Source organism: Acromyrmex echinatior, chromosome 1, assembly GCF_024713525.1.
Source record: "Acromyrmex echinatior isolate Ae372 chromosome 1, ASM2471352v2, whole genome shotgun sequence".
NCBI classification, from domain to species: Eukaryota; Metazoa; Arthropoda; class Insecta; order Hymenoptera; family Formicidae; genus Acromyrmex; species Acromyrmex echinatior.
Genome location: NC_141852.1, coordinates 16,417,272 through 16,436,260, shown reverse-complemented (window position 1 = coordinate 16,436,260; position 18,989 = coordinate 16,417,272). Strand labels below are relative to the sequence as shown.

The 18,989-nt window shown below is 36.0% G+C and overlaps 1 protein-coding gene across 2 annotated transcripts in view; it reads right to left on the bottom strand.

Moving 5' to 3' along the window:
• Sema5c (Semaphorin 5c) overlaps nt 1–18,989 on the bottom strand; it is a 110,204-nt gene that overhangs the window by 24,946 nt on the left and 66,269 nt on the right. For both annotated transcript variants that reach the window (XM_011070419.2, XM_087414079.1), the window contains exon 3: nt 4,026–4,122. In XM_011070419.2, coding sequence (XP_011068721.2) covers nt 4,026–4,122 — 97 coding nt within the window. The remainder of the gene's footprint in view (nt 1–4,025; nt 4,123–18,989) is intronic.

The window sequence follows — 18,989 nt, the reverse complement described above, 5'->3', positions numbered from 1 at the left end:
ACGTGGGCAGCAGTTAATAACTGACATTCTATTAATAGAAAGCGTACGGGGGCGTATTCCCTTTTCTATGGACCGATCGACCGATCGACCAATCGATCGTTCAATCGTTCGTTCGTTGGTTCGTTCGTTCGTTCGTTCGTTTATTCGACCCAGGTCCAGTTCTCCAGATCCCGCGACACCCGTACGTACACATATGTAAGATCGTATTTACTTCGCGTGGGTGGACCGCATTTTTCTCGACCAGCATCGGTTGAACGTCGTACACAACGTTAACAACACCGATAACGCTAATTTTAGCTCCATTCATCAGCTCGAATGTCATCTTGCAATCCGACCGTGGCAGGTCGGTGATTATCTTAAATTTAAGCTCTCTTCTGGTTCTCAGAAATTTTCTTATTTTTTAATACCTTTTAACGTTTAAATTTCAAATTAAAATTCGGGGTAACATTTCATTTGCATGCAGCGATAAATCATAGTGTCGTACCTCGCATATTATATTTAAAAATAAGAAAATATTTAAAGGAAAAAGAATCAATTAAAGAAAACACTTCAAGTTTTACGTTTCATTGTTTCTGTTCTCAGGAGTGATCTCATATTAACCACTTAACTTATATTAACCACTTAACTCATTGTCAATCGTCGAGATATGGTTAACCAATCCCGAAGAACCAGTCATCCAAGTATCCTTATCGATATTTATTAATATCTCAGAATTAAACTCACGAGCATGGATTGGTAAACGTGATATACTTCGAGGCACTGAAGTCTAAAATCGCACTATCAAGTTTCCCTTCGCGCATTTCTTTGGACAAAGCTGTCTAGTGAGATAATCGGTAATTGTTCCCTTAACTGTTATTATTTCACTAATTAGAGCTTCTACGTAAACTGGTTCTCGATCGCTCGCAAAATGACAAAATTACGACACCGCCGTTTTCCAGTTCCATTCTCAGATCATTCGTTGCTCATTATAAAGTTGTATATACAAATATTAGGGAATTTTTGCAATACCGTTTATCTAAATACGCTCAGGTGATAAACGCTCATGTTATCTTCTTCTTAACAACTAATTAAGAAAAGAATGACATGACTTCAGCATTCACATATTTGAATTCACGTTATTGCAAAAACTCCCTATTATCAATAACAGGCACGTTTATGGCGCTATTTTGTGAGATAAGTAATCGCCTACTTGATATGAGCGCCAGTTAACGCGCCTATTCTCTTTTTCTTCCGTTTTCTATTTCTCTATTTTTAAAATATTCTATTTTTCTATTTTTTTTATCGAATATATCAGGCGTTATTTCCTGCTTATAATGAGGCAGTGCTTATCGGCTAGAGAAAGTGTTGCAAAAAAATTCCCAGTCACCCTAGAAGCGCCATTCGTCTCGCCTTTGCAAGATAGTCTATAATTTGTATATCACATATAAGTCGTACCGAACAGTTCCGTGCAAGAATGATTCGCATTAACGCGTTGTAACGAGCGTGAGCGCGACCGATGCGGTACGACAGGCACGTCTCGCGCCCGCACCATTCGATTTCACGTGAGTAAATGAATCGCGCGAAATATAATTTGCCTAACCGAGAGCACGTACTGCACTGGCAATGATTTTCAGAAGCAATTTCGTCGTCATAATTCCCTCTCGCCTTGCCATAAATCCGATATTCCACACGGAGCGTAATTTAATCAGATATAATAAGCAATAGGTATCGCAAAATCGGAGACGAAGTTCATTCGCTATTCCTCGATACTGCCTCGTGTGCTATATATTTATATCAATTAAGATCTCAGATGTAAGCTAAGGGATAAAACGTGTAGCATTTTGAGAACGAAAAAAATATTGTGAGTGCGAAAAATATTTGTATAGAAAAAATATTTTAAAAGATTTATTTTTAAAAAGTAAACATTGTATAATTAGCAGTTTATTAAGAAAGAATAGAATAGATTGTATATTTCTCTAAATTATTTTTATTAAAATATAACGTGCAATAATTAAAATATATTATTTCAACAACGAACGGAAATTAAAAATTGTATTATTTGGATGCATAAAAATATTTGTACAGTCGAGAAATTTAGCTTCTCTATAATCATGAATACGGTTATTTCCGCAAAGTTCTCTTTTAATATTAGAGTAGAACGTAAATTGGTCAAATGCTTTTTTTCTAATTTGATTCTAAAGGAGGAAACTACTCTTATAAAACGTTGATAAAACTGATTCTACGTGGAACAAATAAGCTTTAAAATAATTAGAATATTCATTGTTAATAAATTGGTAATTAATGTTTATTTTCTACAAATGATACTACTTTTTTTATAAAAAAAATCTATTCGAATACTTTTTGTACTGTATCATTATTTTGATTGTCACGCGACAATTTCGATGACTCGCAGAATTTTGTCGCCAAAATAAACGTAAGGTCGTCGAATAGTAAAAAGGTGCGATAACACAGTTAAGTAAGAAGATTGCAAAATTCGTCGCAGCAATTAGTCCTGGCAATTTAAGCGGCATTGCGCGATCAGGCTTGTAATGCTTATGTGCATGAGTCGGCGATTCGGCTTTTTCGGTGCAGTCCTCGGTTAATGAGCGGCACGTAGGCGAGCGACCGACTTCGTAACGAAGCATGGCCGTTCGCTGATGTAAAGAGCGACAACGAGAGACGCGCCGTTATTTTTTCCCTCCCGTTCTTTCGTGAATCACGTTACAAGACGAGGAGATCAACCGAGCCGACTCGTCTGGCGCAAGTCGTGAAAATGGATCGGCGCCTCAGGAAGACCGTATGTCAGCCAATTTGGCGGACCGCCAGGACATCTCGCTGGAAACTGTCGCGAACGAAAGGAGCAAGCGTGTTTATCGTCTTCCACGGGTCTGTAACTGTCTGTGACGTCGCCAAAAAGCGTCACGTCGTCGTCCTATAATGCGCTCGTCTCGCGAAATCGTTTACCCCTTCGCCTTTATTTACATTCGCCACATGCTCAGCGTTTATTTCCAGTCTTTGCGTGAACGGATTGAATCGAAAGGTACCTCAACTCGAGTTTTATACCCTAAAGGAAATCCGATTTTTCGTGTTTATTGACACATTTACAAAATGTACCATTGTGAATGCAATAAATTTCGTTATCGTTTCTTTCTTCGGAATATTTTAAAATATGTAGAATTAACTATATACTCCTTTCTAATTTTCATTTTTGAAAGGAAGACAATTATACTCTTATAAAATGTTGGTGAAATTGATCCTAAGTGAAGCAGGATAAGCTTTGAAATAATTAGAATATTCTCATTGGAAGACGATTGTGAGATTCAATGATGTTATTACAAGTTTCAAACTCGTTTAGAATAACAGAAATCGACTGCAGGCTCTATTAATTTTTGATATGTTAATCTGAAGTGTGAAATCGTGATTATTATGCCAAAATATGACACTCACATGCGTGATTGAATTTTTTTTTCATAAGTGAGAGATAATATTTATCAAAGCCAGTAGGTCGAGAATATTTTCTCATTAAATTCTGATCTCAAAATGAAACGCTTTCTAAAACTCATTATTATCGAAAAGATTATTGGCAAAATAAATATCACTATCAGATTACGGATTACATCGTTGTTCACTCATCTCGTAACAGTTTCGATTTCATCACGAAAGGTTGGATTTCCAGTGAGTTCGTTAGATATAATAATATTTCTTATTATTATATCGAAACGTGCAATTTCAACAGTGAGTGATTTTACAAATTATTTTGACCTTATTTTTCCAATTTACCTTCAAATAAGACTAGATGTCTCTTTATTTAAATCAAACATCATTTTTACTAAAACATAGTCAATTTAATTTTATACAATTTCGGATTTCTGTATATTATATATTCACATTGTTTATTTAATTTCTCTCAAGATAGTCGAAGTAACTTTGTACAAGTATTTATGTAATTTTTTAAGTTAAGTGACGTTAATATAGTAACAGTTGTCCTGGAAACGAGAGGATTAACTCGATAATTGAAGACAAGCTTGTAGCACGAAAATACGTACCGTGCTCCGACAACGACTTGCTGTCGCGCCACGTCGAAAAGTAGCTGAGAATAAGTCGTGACCCCCTCTTGTTGAAACATACTGGTCTCCGCTAAATCTGCAACACATGACGAGACACGAATTATCCAAGTGAGCTCGAAAACATTGCAGGAAAATATTGTAAAGATTTTATTAAAAACATCTCAACTTTACACAAATGTTCCTCAAATTTTTTCGAATATATTAAAATTATTAATCTAAATATTTCATTTCTTTCATTCTCTCTTTTAAATAAAATATTTTTCCAGCAAAAATCAAGAAATTTAAAAGGAATAGATATTATGAATAACTACAATAGTGCCTGTATAACTATAGACTTTCGATCCTCAACCTGGGAGGTGAGAAACCGGTACACGGCAGGTGCGAAAAGTCGGGGCGAGGTGTCATAATTACCGAATCGAACGTGTCGAAAGCGATGCTTTCTTTTTCCTCGTAATATGCTTATCGGTAGCAACTCATAATTCAACCTAGGACAACACGACCTAGACACGGAATTTTTCTTACAAGTCCCTTCAGGTATCGATAAAATTCAGCATCGTTCACGATAACACGAAATGTCAATAATTAGACCTGAAGAAATCGTATGATAGCAATAATCGTATGTCATTTTGTAAAGTTATTATTTAATTATTTCCATACACTGAAAAAAAGAATTGGCTGCTGCAGCAAATTAGATGGTATAAATATAGCATAGCATTTTTAATTGGTTGCAACAGTCAATTTTTGATTGGTTTAAAGATGTAAATGATGGGGGAGAGGAGGGAAAATATCAGAATTTTAGGATAAAAAAATTCGGAAATTAATAAGTTTTTTCCTTTGACTTTGACAGTTTTTTACTCGGATATTTTTTTAGGTCATTTAGGTCCGTTCGCATTGCTTGAAATCCCCCAAAATTTTTGCATACAGTGATATGATTAGAAAAATAGATTCGGGCGTTGAAAAAAGAGAAAATACAGATGCTGAATGCGAAAAGTGCAAGCAACGCAAACAGACCTATTAACCTATTATCAACTCATCAAGAATTGCAACAGCCAATAAAACATATTTTCGCTTCGATATAAAATTATAAAGACAAAAATATTAAAAAGTATCGAAATAACAAAAAAAAAAATGAATTCTATTTCTTCTTCTACATATTTAATGAATGAATTCTAAGATTTTTCATGAATTTTATGTAATTTGATCAAAAATATTGTTTTTTACAGTAAAAACAATATTACTTAATTCTCTAATTGGTATCAATTCTATATCTTGCAGTAATCTTGCGTATGTGTAATAAATTTTTAATAATATACCATCTCAAAATAAAAGTAGAGTGAATGGAGATATTATTTTTTTTCGCGATTATATTCTGACTACAATAGCGGAGGTAACGAATGCGTCGCATGAAAGCCGAATAACAGAAGACGTATATTTTTTAAAAAGTAGACATTGTCAAGCAAAGAAGAATCTTCGAAACGGGGACCACCCTGCACGACGACAACTGGCAGCTCGTAGAGATTTACCGCGATTCACCTTTATATTTTTTTTTCGTTAGTACTGTTCGAGTCGAGGAAGAGGCGATTTTACGTTCGCGATGTCACGCCATAATATTCTATACACGCCTCACACATATTCACAAACGCACAAGCGCACACACATTCAAGTACGTGCACTATCGAGGCATCACGATCGACTTACAAGACTGCCTCGTAAAGCAGGCTTCGATCTTCATGCTGAAGAGAAGAGAGGTAAAGGGCAAAGCAAAAATATGGAGGATACTGGAGAGAAGGAAGAGCCGCGAAGAACATACCAGGCGTTCTTCCTTTGCTTAACGATCCCAAAGGATTCTACCTCTTGCCATCAGTTTGCTTCCTTGTTTTCTTAACGTCTCCATGTCTTTCTTGTCCTCTCTTACGTCTTTAGCTCTCTGCTCACGTTATTTTCGTTTATACTGGCCACACCCTACGTGTTTATTTTTGCGAAAATGATTTTACAATCAGCTTTTTAAGATGTGTGTAAGTAATATAAAATGTAATAGAACACACTTTATGGGAATTTTCATTTCAACTCAACTACGATTTCTCGTTGTCATTTCTAATAAATTTTTCGTTAAGTAAGAAAAAAATTGGCGTTTCATTTTGGAAGCTTGAAATTTAAAATTTCGAAAAATATTTTAAACTAAAGATAATTCCTAATATAGACTAATATTGCTGTGTTATTTCGGACGTCAGTAATTTTGCGCTGTTACTCATTCAGCCGTTAAATAAAACAATGCTCCTAGTGTCGATATCACTGGATTACGGAGAAATGGGTGTTGGAAGATATCAATTGTTCGACGCGCATCATTTACGACGAGTACTGAGGCTTTCAATCTTTCAGGAGCAACTTGCACGACCCCCGAGACTTGCTAGCTGGTGCAGGTAGTCCTCACTCCACTTTATCAATTTTCCGTCGCGCTCGGGCGGGGATAATACGCTTCAGGACGAAATTGCATCGTTGCGAGGACGGAGCGTGGTTGTGCTGGCCGCGTTTACCTTGCACTACCTCTTGAGATATCTCGCATACTACTTTAAAGTGATCCTGCGTACGTCCCGCCACGCTACCGCGGATGCGGACCACCGGGCCGGCTATGTTAATACGGATAATTGCGTTACGCGAACTCCCTTTTCCTGCCTCCTTCGCCACCGCAATCACCACGTGTGCGAACAGGGACGCAATTCGTCATATATAATTTCGTTTCACAACAATGTGCGAGTGGACGATTTAAAACTGGTGATTGATGTAAAATTCTTAATTTGTAAATAAAAAAAAAATTAAATTAAAATTAAATTCAAATCAAAAAATTAAATTTGAAAGTTACAATCGATGTATAAATTATTCTCCATTGCGTGAATATAAATATGAAAATATAAAACAGGAAATGTTTCCTTTGAAAAATATTTTCGTTTTTTTTTTAAATATGTACGGCGATAAAATATATCGTGCTGTGTAAAAAGATGTAGCAGAAAGAGTCACAGTTTTTAATTGAGATTATGAAGGGTTCAGCATTAACAAAATTAACAAAAATGTATTAAGTACATCCTTACTGAACGTATATATATATATGTCTTAAAGTCGTTCAAGCAAAAGCAAAAGAAGCTTCACTAATAAGTTGAAACATGGAACGAGGCCGAAGAATGAGATTAACGCACTTGGCCGACTTGGACTTTATAATTACCATTGAATATTCTGCTCCTGGAATACTTTTCTGTGAATAATAATTAAAACTTACGCATCGCTAATGAAGGACATAAAAACTAATTGCGCCGATCACCACGCCTTATACGATTCATTTAATTCTGCCTCCGACAGGCGAATTTAAATATCGGCGTTCAATATCGTGTAGAGCACGTGCTATTCCGAAGAAGCCAAGGCGCTAATTCTAGGTCTGCGGAAGATCTCCCGACAGACAGATTACGCGAAAAATACAAGTTACGCAAAATAGCAGGGCTACGGCGATAAATCGAGTGGATCTGATAAGATTCTTTGCGATATAGGAACGAGAAGATGCGTGCCTGCACGCCACACGCACACGCACTCGCGAACGCTTGTGAACCCTGTCGGTGGGCGGCAGGGAAAAGTCTTTGCACATAACTTTTACCAAGTGTGCCCGTAAGCGTACGCAATTTCGTGCATGCTCGATGCATCTAATTACTCACTCGGTCAGAGATCAAAGACGAGTCACGCGCGTATTAACGTAAGTTAGAGTACGCCGACTTCAAAGGATGAGATAATATCGTTCTTTAGGATGCTCGTCGTACAAAAGGACGTATCGCACTCTATTTTAATAAATTTCTATGTTCTTACTCGCTGTCGACATTCTGTATTGTTTTTTGTAGCGTAATAGTTCAAATAGACTCGTCTGTTTCATATTTAAATCAAATCGAATACACATGAGATCGAGCAGGTTGGCGACGAACTTGGGTGGTCGGTGAGAGTTTGAACAACTTGAGAAACGAGTGCATAACTGTTAAAATATCCAGTGAGGTTCGCTGATATGAAGAATGTTAATTTTAATTGCTCTTTTCGCAGTCTTTATCGGTATGTAATCTCTTAATTGAACTTGCAGTCACTCGCTCGCTCGGTTGTCTGTCTGGCCGTCTAAACTGTTATTTGGCTCCGATACACGATTTGCGTCAGCTGATCTTTTTATGAAACGTGATGATGCACAGCTCTGAACAAATCGATTACGCTTGCCACGTAATGACCCGGGAAGATTAGATAAAGGAAAAAGGTTCGTGAGAGCAACAATGTAAAGCGCATACTATTTTTAATATTCTACAATGAAAATAACATACGATGAATATTATTAGCATTTCCTATCTATGAAATGTCACGTATCTATTTTTCGTCACGAGCTATTGCGAGTTAAAAAAAATGTTCAGATTAAATAGAAAATAGACGGAAAATTTACCGCGGAATGCTTCATTATATTCTAAGAAAGTATAGTATAGACATCATATTAATAATAACTTTCTATTATTATATCATAAAGATTCACTATATATATAATGTACACAGGGTGTCCCGGATTTAAATGGCCAAACTTCGGAATCGTAAAGATATCAATAAACTAAGAAAAAAAGTCCTTTAGTTTAGAGATATGTTCGGTTTTGCTCCATTTTACAAAAAATTGCTAAAAACAAAACGTAATTTTCGGAATATTATTGTTTTCAAAATGAAATATTATTGTTTTCGTGTACAACTTCAGCGACAATGCTTCAGAAGAGTGCCGGATCAACGAATTGTTACGTTGACCAGATTAATGTTTGGCTGCAACACGAGCTGACCGTTCAAGATGCAATGCATGCGTTGCTGCGAGAGGTCAACATTTTGAACAATATCTGCATTAAGCAAGTGAATAAATAAGTGTAAATGAATAATGATTCAAACGACAAATATTTTGACTGAAATGTTTGTATCGTTTCTATATGTTATAATAATAGACATATTTTTCAAAAAAAAACCGCGGAAACTTATTTACATATCTAATGATTATACATATATGCATATAGGAAATATGTGACGTGTTATATTAGATATAAGGCGAAGGGAACAAAAGATGTTGCTGTAATTAATATTAAAATATACAAAATAAAGCCTCGCACATAAAGCGATACGATTAAAACATTCCCTTGCAAATCTCATTAGTTTCAACAAATTCTCTTAAATAGGATTGTGTGCATATCGGGATTCCTGCCGAAAGCTTAACAAAATTTATGATACCGGCAGAATTATAACACCCGCCAGTCATACACCGGTCCGCCGATCTCTTTCGCAATTTGGCTGACGTGAATGGATTGCGAAGGAGATAACTCCTTTATAATAAATCTTGTAATTTTAATTAATCTTCTTAAATGATATCCTGAAGATAATATTGTATTGGGGAGCTTCGAAAATATGCGCTTTAAAGAGTTAATAGCCGATCCACTGATTTTCTCCTTCATAGAACCTCCTTCGTAAAACAATATGGATGCAGACGACATAGATGGATCGTTGCATCGCAAGGAATCTTCGATTACGTTCAGCAAATTGTTTATTTTACAACTATTGGAAGAACTATCCCCCTCCATAGTTTCAAGAATATTTCAGAATTATAATTTTTAAAATTTTTGAAAATTAAGGGAGGGTATAATAAATATATAGTATATAATAAGTAAATAATAAAAATTTTTTTATTATAATACTAAAGTTCTCTTGAAACCATTTAACTTTTATTCAGAACATTTTTTTCTATTTTTTATAGTTTCAACGATATCCGCTTCGAAAGAGAAAAACCGTTTTTTTTTTCAAAGGAGTGTTTCACTCCCTAAAACTGTAATTTTGATAAACTATTCTACTCGCACACAATGTTTCAGAATTTTCTGAATTTTCTGAATTGCCTAATGTCCTTTGTTTTCAGTTAAATCACTCATTACTTTTCAGTTATTTTTGTGGTTATCTCATAACCACAAGCTTCCGTTACACGTTATTTAAATTCATTACGAAATTTCTAATAGTGTATAATAATAGACTCATCATTTTAATTTAGAATTAAATTCTAAATCTTTCAAGATTGACGGTTTTTAATAGTTTTATTACAAAATAAGCATAGGTTATTAAATAATTTTTTAAAAAGTTGATAACACTGACATATTTTACATGCCCGTACTTAATTTTTCACAACGTTTAGCAGTGTAACACCGTCACAGTTGGAACTCTGGTAAAAAAAAGTTGACAGAGAACGATAGAAAAATTTTATCGTTTTAAATATGGAATCTAGTTCGTGAATTAATTAATTTAAATCAAATCTTAGGAATCTTAAACCCGATAAAATATGATAGTATTTATATACATCTTATCAATCCGATGCTCACAAAGTTGACGACAAAAAACGATATAAGTTTATAAAACACGATACAAATTGATAGAAATCCTATCATTCTCAATCGTCCTTTATTAATCTTTTTTTGCCAAGGAACACTTCGTGTTGAACACAGTGTCAGGACACAGACATAATAAAAAGAATAAGGAATAACAATTTTGATTGATCAAAAAACTGTATATTTCGATATACGTATATCTGATTTCTGATAAGTTCAAATCTTTATTCCTTATTCCTTTTATTATATCTACATCCTAAACGCTGTGTCATCTGTGTGTCTTGTTGAAAACAGTCACATTGTATTAAACACGGCCATCATCGCGTGCGGATTATCAAATCGCCACGCGGTGCGAGTACAATGCCGTACGTTTCCCGATTGTCCAGTGTCCACGTGCGCGATCGTTTAGCCGCACTTGATTGCAGCCACGTGGGTGGCTCGACTTTGTCGATAATCCGCGTCAATTTTCCCTTTTAGCTCTTTCTCCGTTGTCGCACTTTTTTTTCCTTGGATATTCGCGAAATTGCACTCTCTGCAAATAAGGATACGTCAATGATCTGGTCTCACCCGGTCTTGCATAATATGTACTTTCGTGTGTGCAACCGTACGTCTCGAGCTCTCCCTGCGTCTTTCTTCGCCGTTAGCCGCCTCTTCTCTTCGACTTTGCGGAATCTTTTTTTTGTCCCTCGTGTTCACGCCGATGGAGAAATACGTGGGTGGTTCACAGGCAACCGATAATTTACGAAATTGGCCGCGGGGAAGCAGCGAAATGTGAAATCGCACGTGAATCGTCGTAGTCGTAAGCTCGACCATACGAGCGATTTCGCGAGTAAAGCGTGTCGTGATGAAAAAAAGGAGCGACGATCGAAAAGAAAAAAAGAAGATAAAGGAGAAGAAAAGAGAGAGATGAAAGAGAGAGAAGTTTCCGATTATTTTCTCTCAGGAGCAAGAGAAAATATTTTCTCGTTAAAACCTTTCTTAATAGCAATGCGATTGCAATCACGACGTCGATATGAAAATTCTATGCAAATAACGAACGATCGCAAAGTCCGGCGTGTATGTCGGCTGCACGTAATGCCGCCTACACTCCATTTAGCTGTGAATGATTTGCGAGCAGTTTTACGATCATCTGTAATACATTAGATGATTAACGAAGCGAGGTGCTGAAATTTACGATCGTCGCGCGTCGGTCGCACTCGTAAAAATCGATCGATATCGTGGCACCATCGTCATCGTCGTTGGATCCCGAGAATCCAGAAAATCGCCGTCGGCTGTAATGCGTCGATCCAGAATCCAGATACATCCTTATTTATCTTGCCTAATTATGGGGTGGATACGTACCTCTGGTGATATTGCGTCTATTACTTATGTAAGTTCTAATTATCGAAGCGCGATATTATGCGCCGATGCTACACGATACAAGTGTAGGCGACCGACAAGAAAACGCATTTCTCAAAGAAAAGGCCATCGTACGCCGATAAGTGAACGCGTGTATCAACGTATGCACGTCTTGCGCTTATCTTCGCTGAGAGATAAACGTCTGCTTTAATCACGCAGATAAGACGCGGCAGTGTTTACTTGAGCATTCGCTCTTTACGCGTTACGTCTTTCCGTTTACAACGTTATGTCTTTTCACGAGAGACTCGTTTCGTTGTGTCTTATCTCCGCTTCTTAAAAGAGTGACGAATTATTGACCGTGCTCGCTGCGAGTTATAATAATGTCACTGCTGTACGGGATGTCTCTGTCATGTAACGAATTCTTTGTAAACTTTTTCTAAGTAAAATTTTATTTTTTTCAAAACTATTGTAAGATTAAGCGGATCGTTTGAGTATTTCTCGCAACCACCCAACGTGCAATTCATATAAGTAAACCTCATCAGGGAATGTCAGACGTTGATTTTTCTTAATTTTTTAAATTATTTATGTCAAAATATGAAGAAATATATTATTACTTTTAGCTTAAATTACATTTTTTAGTATTTAATTAAAATTTTTTTTTAATTTTATACGAATATCTGATTACACGTGTTTTATAACAATATTTTTTAAGGATAAATCTACATTCGATTTTTTGAAGCTTGACACACACATATATAGAATATCAAAATAACAATTAAAAAACAGTATATATTAATTCTTAAAAAATACTGCTTTAAATATGTATACAATGAGATATTTGTGTAAAATAAAAAAAATATTTTTAATTAGAAGACTCAACTTAAACTAAAATGACACATTTCCTTATATACTTACTTATTTTCCTTATATACTACTATCGACATAAAAGAGATGATTGTAAAAAATTTGAGAAAAATCGGCATCAATTTACTTGTTACTAAAATGTGAATATTCAGGACGATAAGAAGTGCAAGATGAATCACAGCTGAATCTATAATGCTTTGAAAAATGTCTGAAATTTTCTCTGCGCGCTACATGTACATGCGGAGTACATTTCACTACGTCCAATATCCCGGATAATCGTATCACGTCTGAATTTCCCGTCCATCCAATATGACTCAATTTCCGGCCATCAGGAAAGCGAATTGTAAGATCGCCCTCGTAGAGAGAGAGAGAGAGAGAGAGAGAGAGAGAGAGAGAGAGAGAGAGAGAGTGAGTGAGTGAGTGAGTGAGAGAGCATCGTCTTCTCAATGTGCCAGCAGATACTTTCTAAACGACCGCTTCCGCATATTCGAGGAGTGGCCCAATAAAATCATCCTCGAACGATAATTTCTTGAATATCTTTATTCTAGGCCTAAATAATCTCGTCACATCTTCCACAATGTTTACCAAGATTACATTGTAAGTTTTACCCCTAATAAAATAAATTTTTATCTGCAACACGAAATACAAAATCGTACCAATCCCTCATATGAGGGAACTTCTCTCTTCAAATTCAATATATAAATATAAATATAAAATATAAAACTATATTTTTTTTATTTCTAATAATAATAAAATGTGACAAATATTCCTGTTGCTTTTTTTTTGTTTCACCTTCAAAGTTGTTTTAACATAGAAAAAAATTGTAATTTTTTTCCCTCAAATTATATATTTTTAAAATATCCTTCAGTAAAAATGTTAAACTTTTTATCTTAAATCTTTTTTATTTTAGACAATGATAAAAATTCCTTTGCTTTAACATTTAGAATACGAGATTTAAATAGATTATTGCAATAAAGTATATCTACTTATTGTTTATATCTACTTACTCATCTGTTGGCTTTAGAATTTTGTAATTGCTTTAAAGATAGATTTATGTACTTTTTCACTAAGAATTTATTTATTACAGATTTGTGAAGGAAAGCATAAAAAATATAGCACGAATGAAAGATGCAAATGCTTGATCGCTTTTAGAGTCCCGTTGAGATTATTCTCATGGCAATTTATTAATTCGATTCTTGTTCGAGACGTCTTAAGGTCGCGTTTGCTAAAAGTAGCGAATAACACGCGTAGGAAACGCACCCGTTATCCCCTTTTAATCTCTTTTCTAAAGCAATGCGTGAGTTAGGTCTCGTCTGTGATGTGGTATTCACCTACTTAAGAATGACGGATACCGTCGGACGTTTGGTCCTCGAACTGTCTAAACCTTCTTAAGATCCTAAGCAACAAGCGAAGAGTCTATTGATTTTTTTGTATAGCGAAACTGAGTGCCGCGTTACGTAGATAATCCGCGTTTTGAAAAGTCGTAAAAGAAGCTTACTGCATTAAAAATAGACAAGTTATTAACATACGGAGACTTTAAAGACTCAAATCTAATCTCGCGTTTATACATATAAAATACAAATCTAATATAATATATAAATCAGATCAATTATAGGTCCATAAAAGCATGTGTACGCTCTGTGTTTAGTGACTAACTAATGACTTCTTATCTTGTATGATCCTCGCTACAATGTTCTTTTCATTTCCTGATTCCACGATGAAGAAGGAAAGATACATTTCTTCTTCTTTCCCTCATTCTCATACCATTACTTCATTTTATATGCAAGCAAATTCTCTCTAAAAATGTTTTTTTTCTAATGTTCTCCTTTAAAGTGTATTCTTTCGAATTTTTAAATATTTAAGAAATTTAAATAAGCTGCAGATATCGATATATCAGTATACGTTTAAGACTTTGCCTACCATCCCATTCCCAGTTTAATAAATTTTCGTTGAATCTATTATCATTATACTCGCAAGTAATTACACATGCATGATCTCATACGAGTAACCCTCTGGTTAGACGTCAGACCACGTATCTCGCGGGCTTCTCGATGCGGCGCATTTCAGATATCGCTTCCCGCGCCGTTTTCCTCGACGGACTTCAATTATCTCGTGCAGCCTTCGAGATTGCCCGATATCGCGATCTGCGATTCAGAAGCGGCAAGGCCATCCTGGGGAGCTGGGCACGTCGTAGAGAATCACATCGGTACATTAGCCCTCGTCTCTCGATTGCTCGCCTCAACCGCGCTCCTTTTCCCGACGCACACTTGCCCAAGTATATATGAAGAAGTATAAGAGAAAAGAGAAGCGGAGAGACACCCTTATACGCTCACGATGGTCACGAAGCCGCTCATGTATCAGCCCCGTACTTCTATTTCTTCTTCTTCTTCTCCTTCTTCTTCGTCTTCTTTTCGCGACGAGTCGATTCCGCAAAAGCGACTCCATGCATTTCCATGTACTGATCTACACGTGTATGCGTACGTATACGAGAAAAGATACACACGTTCGTCGCAGGGACCTACGCTTTTATAAGCGAATACTTGTGGGACCAGTGAGGGAGAGTCCCAGTTAGCATAACCTGATCTCGAAGGCCCCTCCGGTATCTTTCGTCCCGTTTCTCTTCTTCGATTTCCCTCCTATTCCGTTCGTCCTACGATCTGAGCAAAGAGATATAATAGAAGACAGAACACGAAGAGAGGGGGATCAGGGGCAAGAGATTGATGGTCAGGTAATGGAGCTACTATTCGCTCATTTTTGCAAAAAGAATCAAAGGAGATACGGGCGAAAGAAACGGGTTAGAGAAACGGTCCATCGGTAGTCGGCCTCCACACGACGGTGTTCTGAATTAACGAAGTCCTTCGCTATGCTCGCATAATTGCGAAAAGAAAAAAACGTACTGCATCAGCGTGAAGTGTGCGTGCCACGTAAATAACTTGTTTCCGGTGTTTCGTACAAAGCGTATGAGTGAGTGGTGTTATAAACTAAATAAATATAATTTACATGCGTTCTTATGCATAATCCATAACGGGAAAGAGTATAAGAGTTATAATTGACATACGTTATTATCTAAAAAAACAACTAGTTATAATTGAATTATTGCTTAGAATCGGTTTTTGTGTTTTTTTTTTTTACTCAAATCCTAGCATTAAGAAATTGTATTAGAATTAAAAGTTACAATTATTTCCTACTTGTTCTTGTTTTCAAAATATATAGTTAGAAAATTATTTCTTTAAAGTAATGATTAAAATAAATTTGTTGACATATATGTACAGTTTACACCTATAATATACATCTATAATTTACATCCATAATAAATAATGCTGCTTTGTAAAGGAATTTGTAATAACTCAGATTTTACATCCAATTTACTTCACAATCCTGAACCATCATCTTTCTTGCGTGTGACAAAACACACTGTATACAGGAACGTCGTTTATGTCGCATTTTACGTGATTTTCGCAACTTTTCTTCCTCCGAGAAGATACTGGATGTCTAGTCGACATTTTTCCACGCAACTGCGAAAGTAATGAGACACTGTCGAAGCAAAAACAGAGTCCTCGCCGACTTTACGATCAGAATCGTCGATTGGCGATCTTCGATCTGTGGGGAAACGACAGGGTCTTATTGTACACCAGACCGCAGATGAAAATGCCATCCGGTTTCTCGGAACGTGAGTGCGGTGGCATTGCCGGGGATAAGAAGAAGCAGCGACAGCACGACGGTGACTGCAATAACTGCGACTACGATGGCAAGCTCGTGAAAGGAAAGAGGAGAGGAGATCGAGAATGAGGATGACGACGAGGACGTGGAGAGAAGACAAGAAGGAAGAAACAAGAAAAGGGATAGAGAGACGCAACGAGAAAAAGCGGAAAGCCGATGAACGCAGAGAACTCGTCCGTGGAATAGCGAGTTAGATAAGAAGTATGTACGTGGAGTAACGCGCTCTTGTCGATCGCTCCGAGGATCATTGGCCGATTGTAACTTCGCGATCATAAAACCAAACTAAATTCCCAATTCCGGCGCGCGATACTTTAAAGACCTTTCGCGACATTAAAAAAAAAGGCGGAATTCGCAATCAATATCTCTTCCAGTTTATACTTACTACTTGTAGAATATATGAGAGGAAATCTCTACACATGGAAAAAACGATTTTATTGAAATACACTAAATGGATATGGATATGGATTTAACACATGCACTGTCTATATAATTCTCACCGGTTTGATTTAACAAAATTATTTTCAAATCTGTGTATCTTAGCTAAATTTTAAATACTTTAGTAAAATCGTTCTTTCTATAGTAGAAATCACAGGCCGGTATTCGTAGACGGTTCTTATATTTGAGACCGTTTTATAAGTGTAGTTAAGATATCGTAAATTAATAGTCATAGTCATATTAGCTTCTTAAGATATTATTTAAGATAAAAACAATCAGTTATGTTTAGGCGCCAATGAATTGAATTAAAAATATTATAATAATGACAATAGAGAACCAATACTAGTTGTATGTAAACGCACATTTATTAAAATTTTTCATATAAACTGTGATGGTAAATTGAAAATTTCTTTTTAGATCATCTTCAGTACAATTTTAAATTTAATTATTAGGTGTTGGAATTAATTCGTAGCGTTTTACAAGTGATGGGAAGTACTTTCATTAATGTATTTTTTAATGCTCATGTGAAATAAATAACATTCTTTCATTAAAAAACGCTACGAATTAATTCCAACACCTAATAATATCCTGATTATCCTATGAATTTAACATAAATAATTAAAATACTATGCATATCCTGATTACTATGCATTTAACATAAATAATTAAAATATATTTATAAATATCATTAATAATTTTTTACAAAAGCTCAATTTTGGTGCGAATTCAAAGGTAATTAATAAGTTGTCAATATATGTAATCAGAACAGTAGAGACTTATTGAATTGTAATGTGATCAATGTATTGTTATAATATGGTTGTGTGTCTACGTAAAATTTAATATGTCAATTATCGGATCAACGGAGATGATCTAGTGCAGATAACCGTATCATTGACACACATGGCATAGGGATATCATTAACCATCACATGTTGATTTGACAGCTAATGTATTAAATTTTAATTTAATATAGACATATAACTATATTGCATTTGATCACATTAAAATTTAATAATTTAATAATTAAGCCATTACCGCTCTGACTACATATAATGACAATTTATTAATTTCCACTAGATTAGTATCAAAATTAATAAAATTTAAAATTGTACTAAAAAGGACTTAAAAAAAAAATAATCAAAATATTTTCTACATCACATTTATACCAAAAATTTTAATAAATTCGTATATACACGTACAACCGATGTTGACTCTCTTGGCATTATTTCTCTATATTTTTTACTCAAGATTGTTGTTCTGAAATAAAAACGGACTATATGAATACCAGCCATAGAAACTACATCTACGATGGAAGTGTTTCCTTGAAAGATCCAAGTTAATAAATGGAACTTCGTGAAAGATGAGTAGTCATTAATTTCATTCATCTTTATGCCGCTCGTTTCCTCGATTAAGGATCCGCATCCTCGATGGAAGGTCGCGTCGGTGATAGAGGCGCATCACGGCAAATATATGCATATGTGGCTGAACAAAACGCACCTCCCAGGATGAAGACGAGGCATATATTCATTTATATATATTCGCATATTCATAAAGCAAGCCCCGCCGCGATCATGATCATTGTACTGCGATATCTTCGCGACGTCGGCGAATTGCATTGCAAGATCTCACTCGCAGGATTGTAATTATGGGCGAAATCTGCCACCTCCTGTTTCTTTCCTCCTCATCTCTTTCACCCTGATTTTTCTTCCTTTTTCTCTTCTTTTCCTTTTCTCTTCCTTTGTACATGCCGCTACGCATTGCGTGACGCGTGTGTACTTTGTGTACGCGCGATATTGTACACTTAGCGGCCGCGTTCTCTTTCTCTTCTCCTTCATTCTGTGGATGCGTGACGCTAATAGACGCCTTTCACGGATCCTGCGTCACCCGCGATCGCGGTTCACGAGAAATGATTTCTCGCTGTGCTGTGATCTTTTCACAAACGACGCGCAGCGGGTAAAGTCTTCCCGGCAGTAGAGAGATTCCGTAAGACGACGTGGGAAAGGCGCCGTTCCTTACTGCTATGGATTAATGTGGATCGCCTTCCTCCTCGCACGATCTACATTAATCCACCCGCAGCATGCCCATAAATATACTTTTCAGTGTTTGCTTATCCTCGGTCGTAAAGATATGCATTGATTTATTATACTGCGAGACATTCATCGCGAATTTACAAGGTGATCGTACGT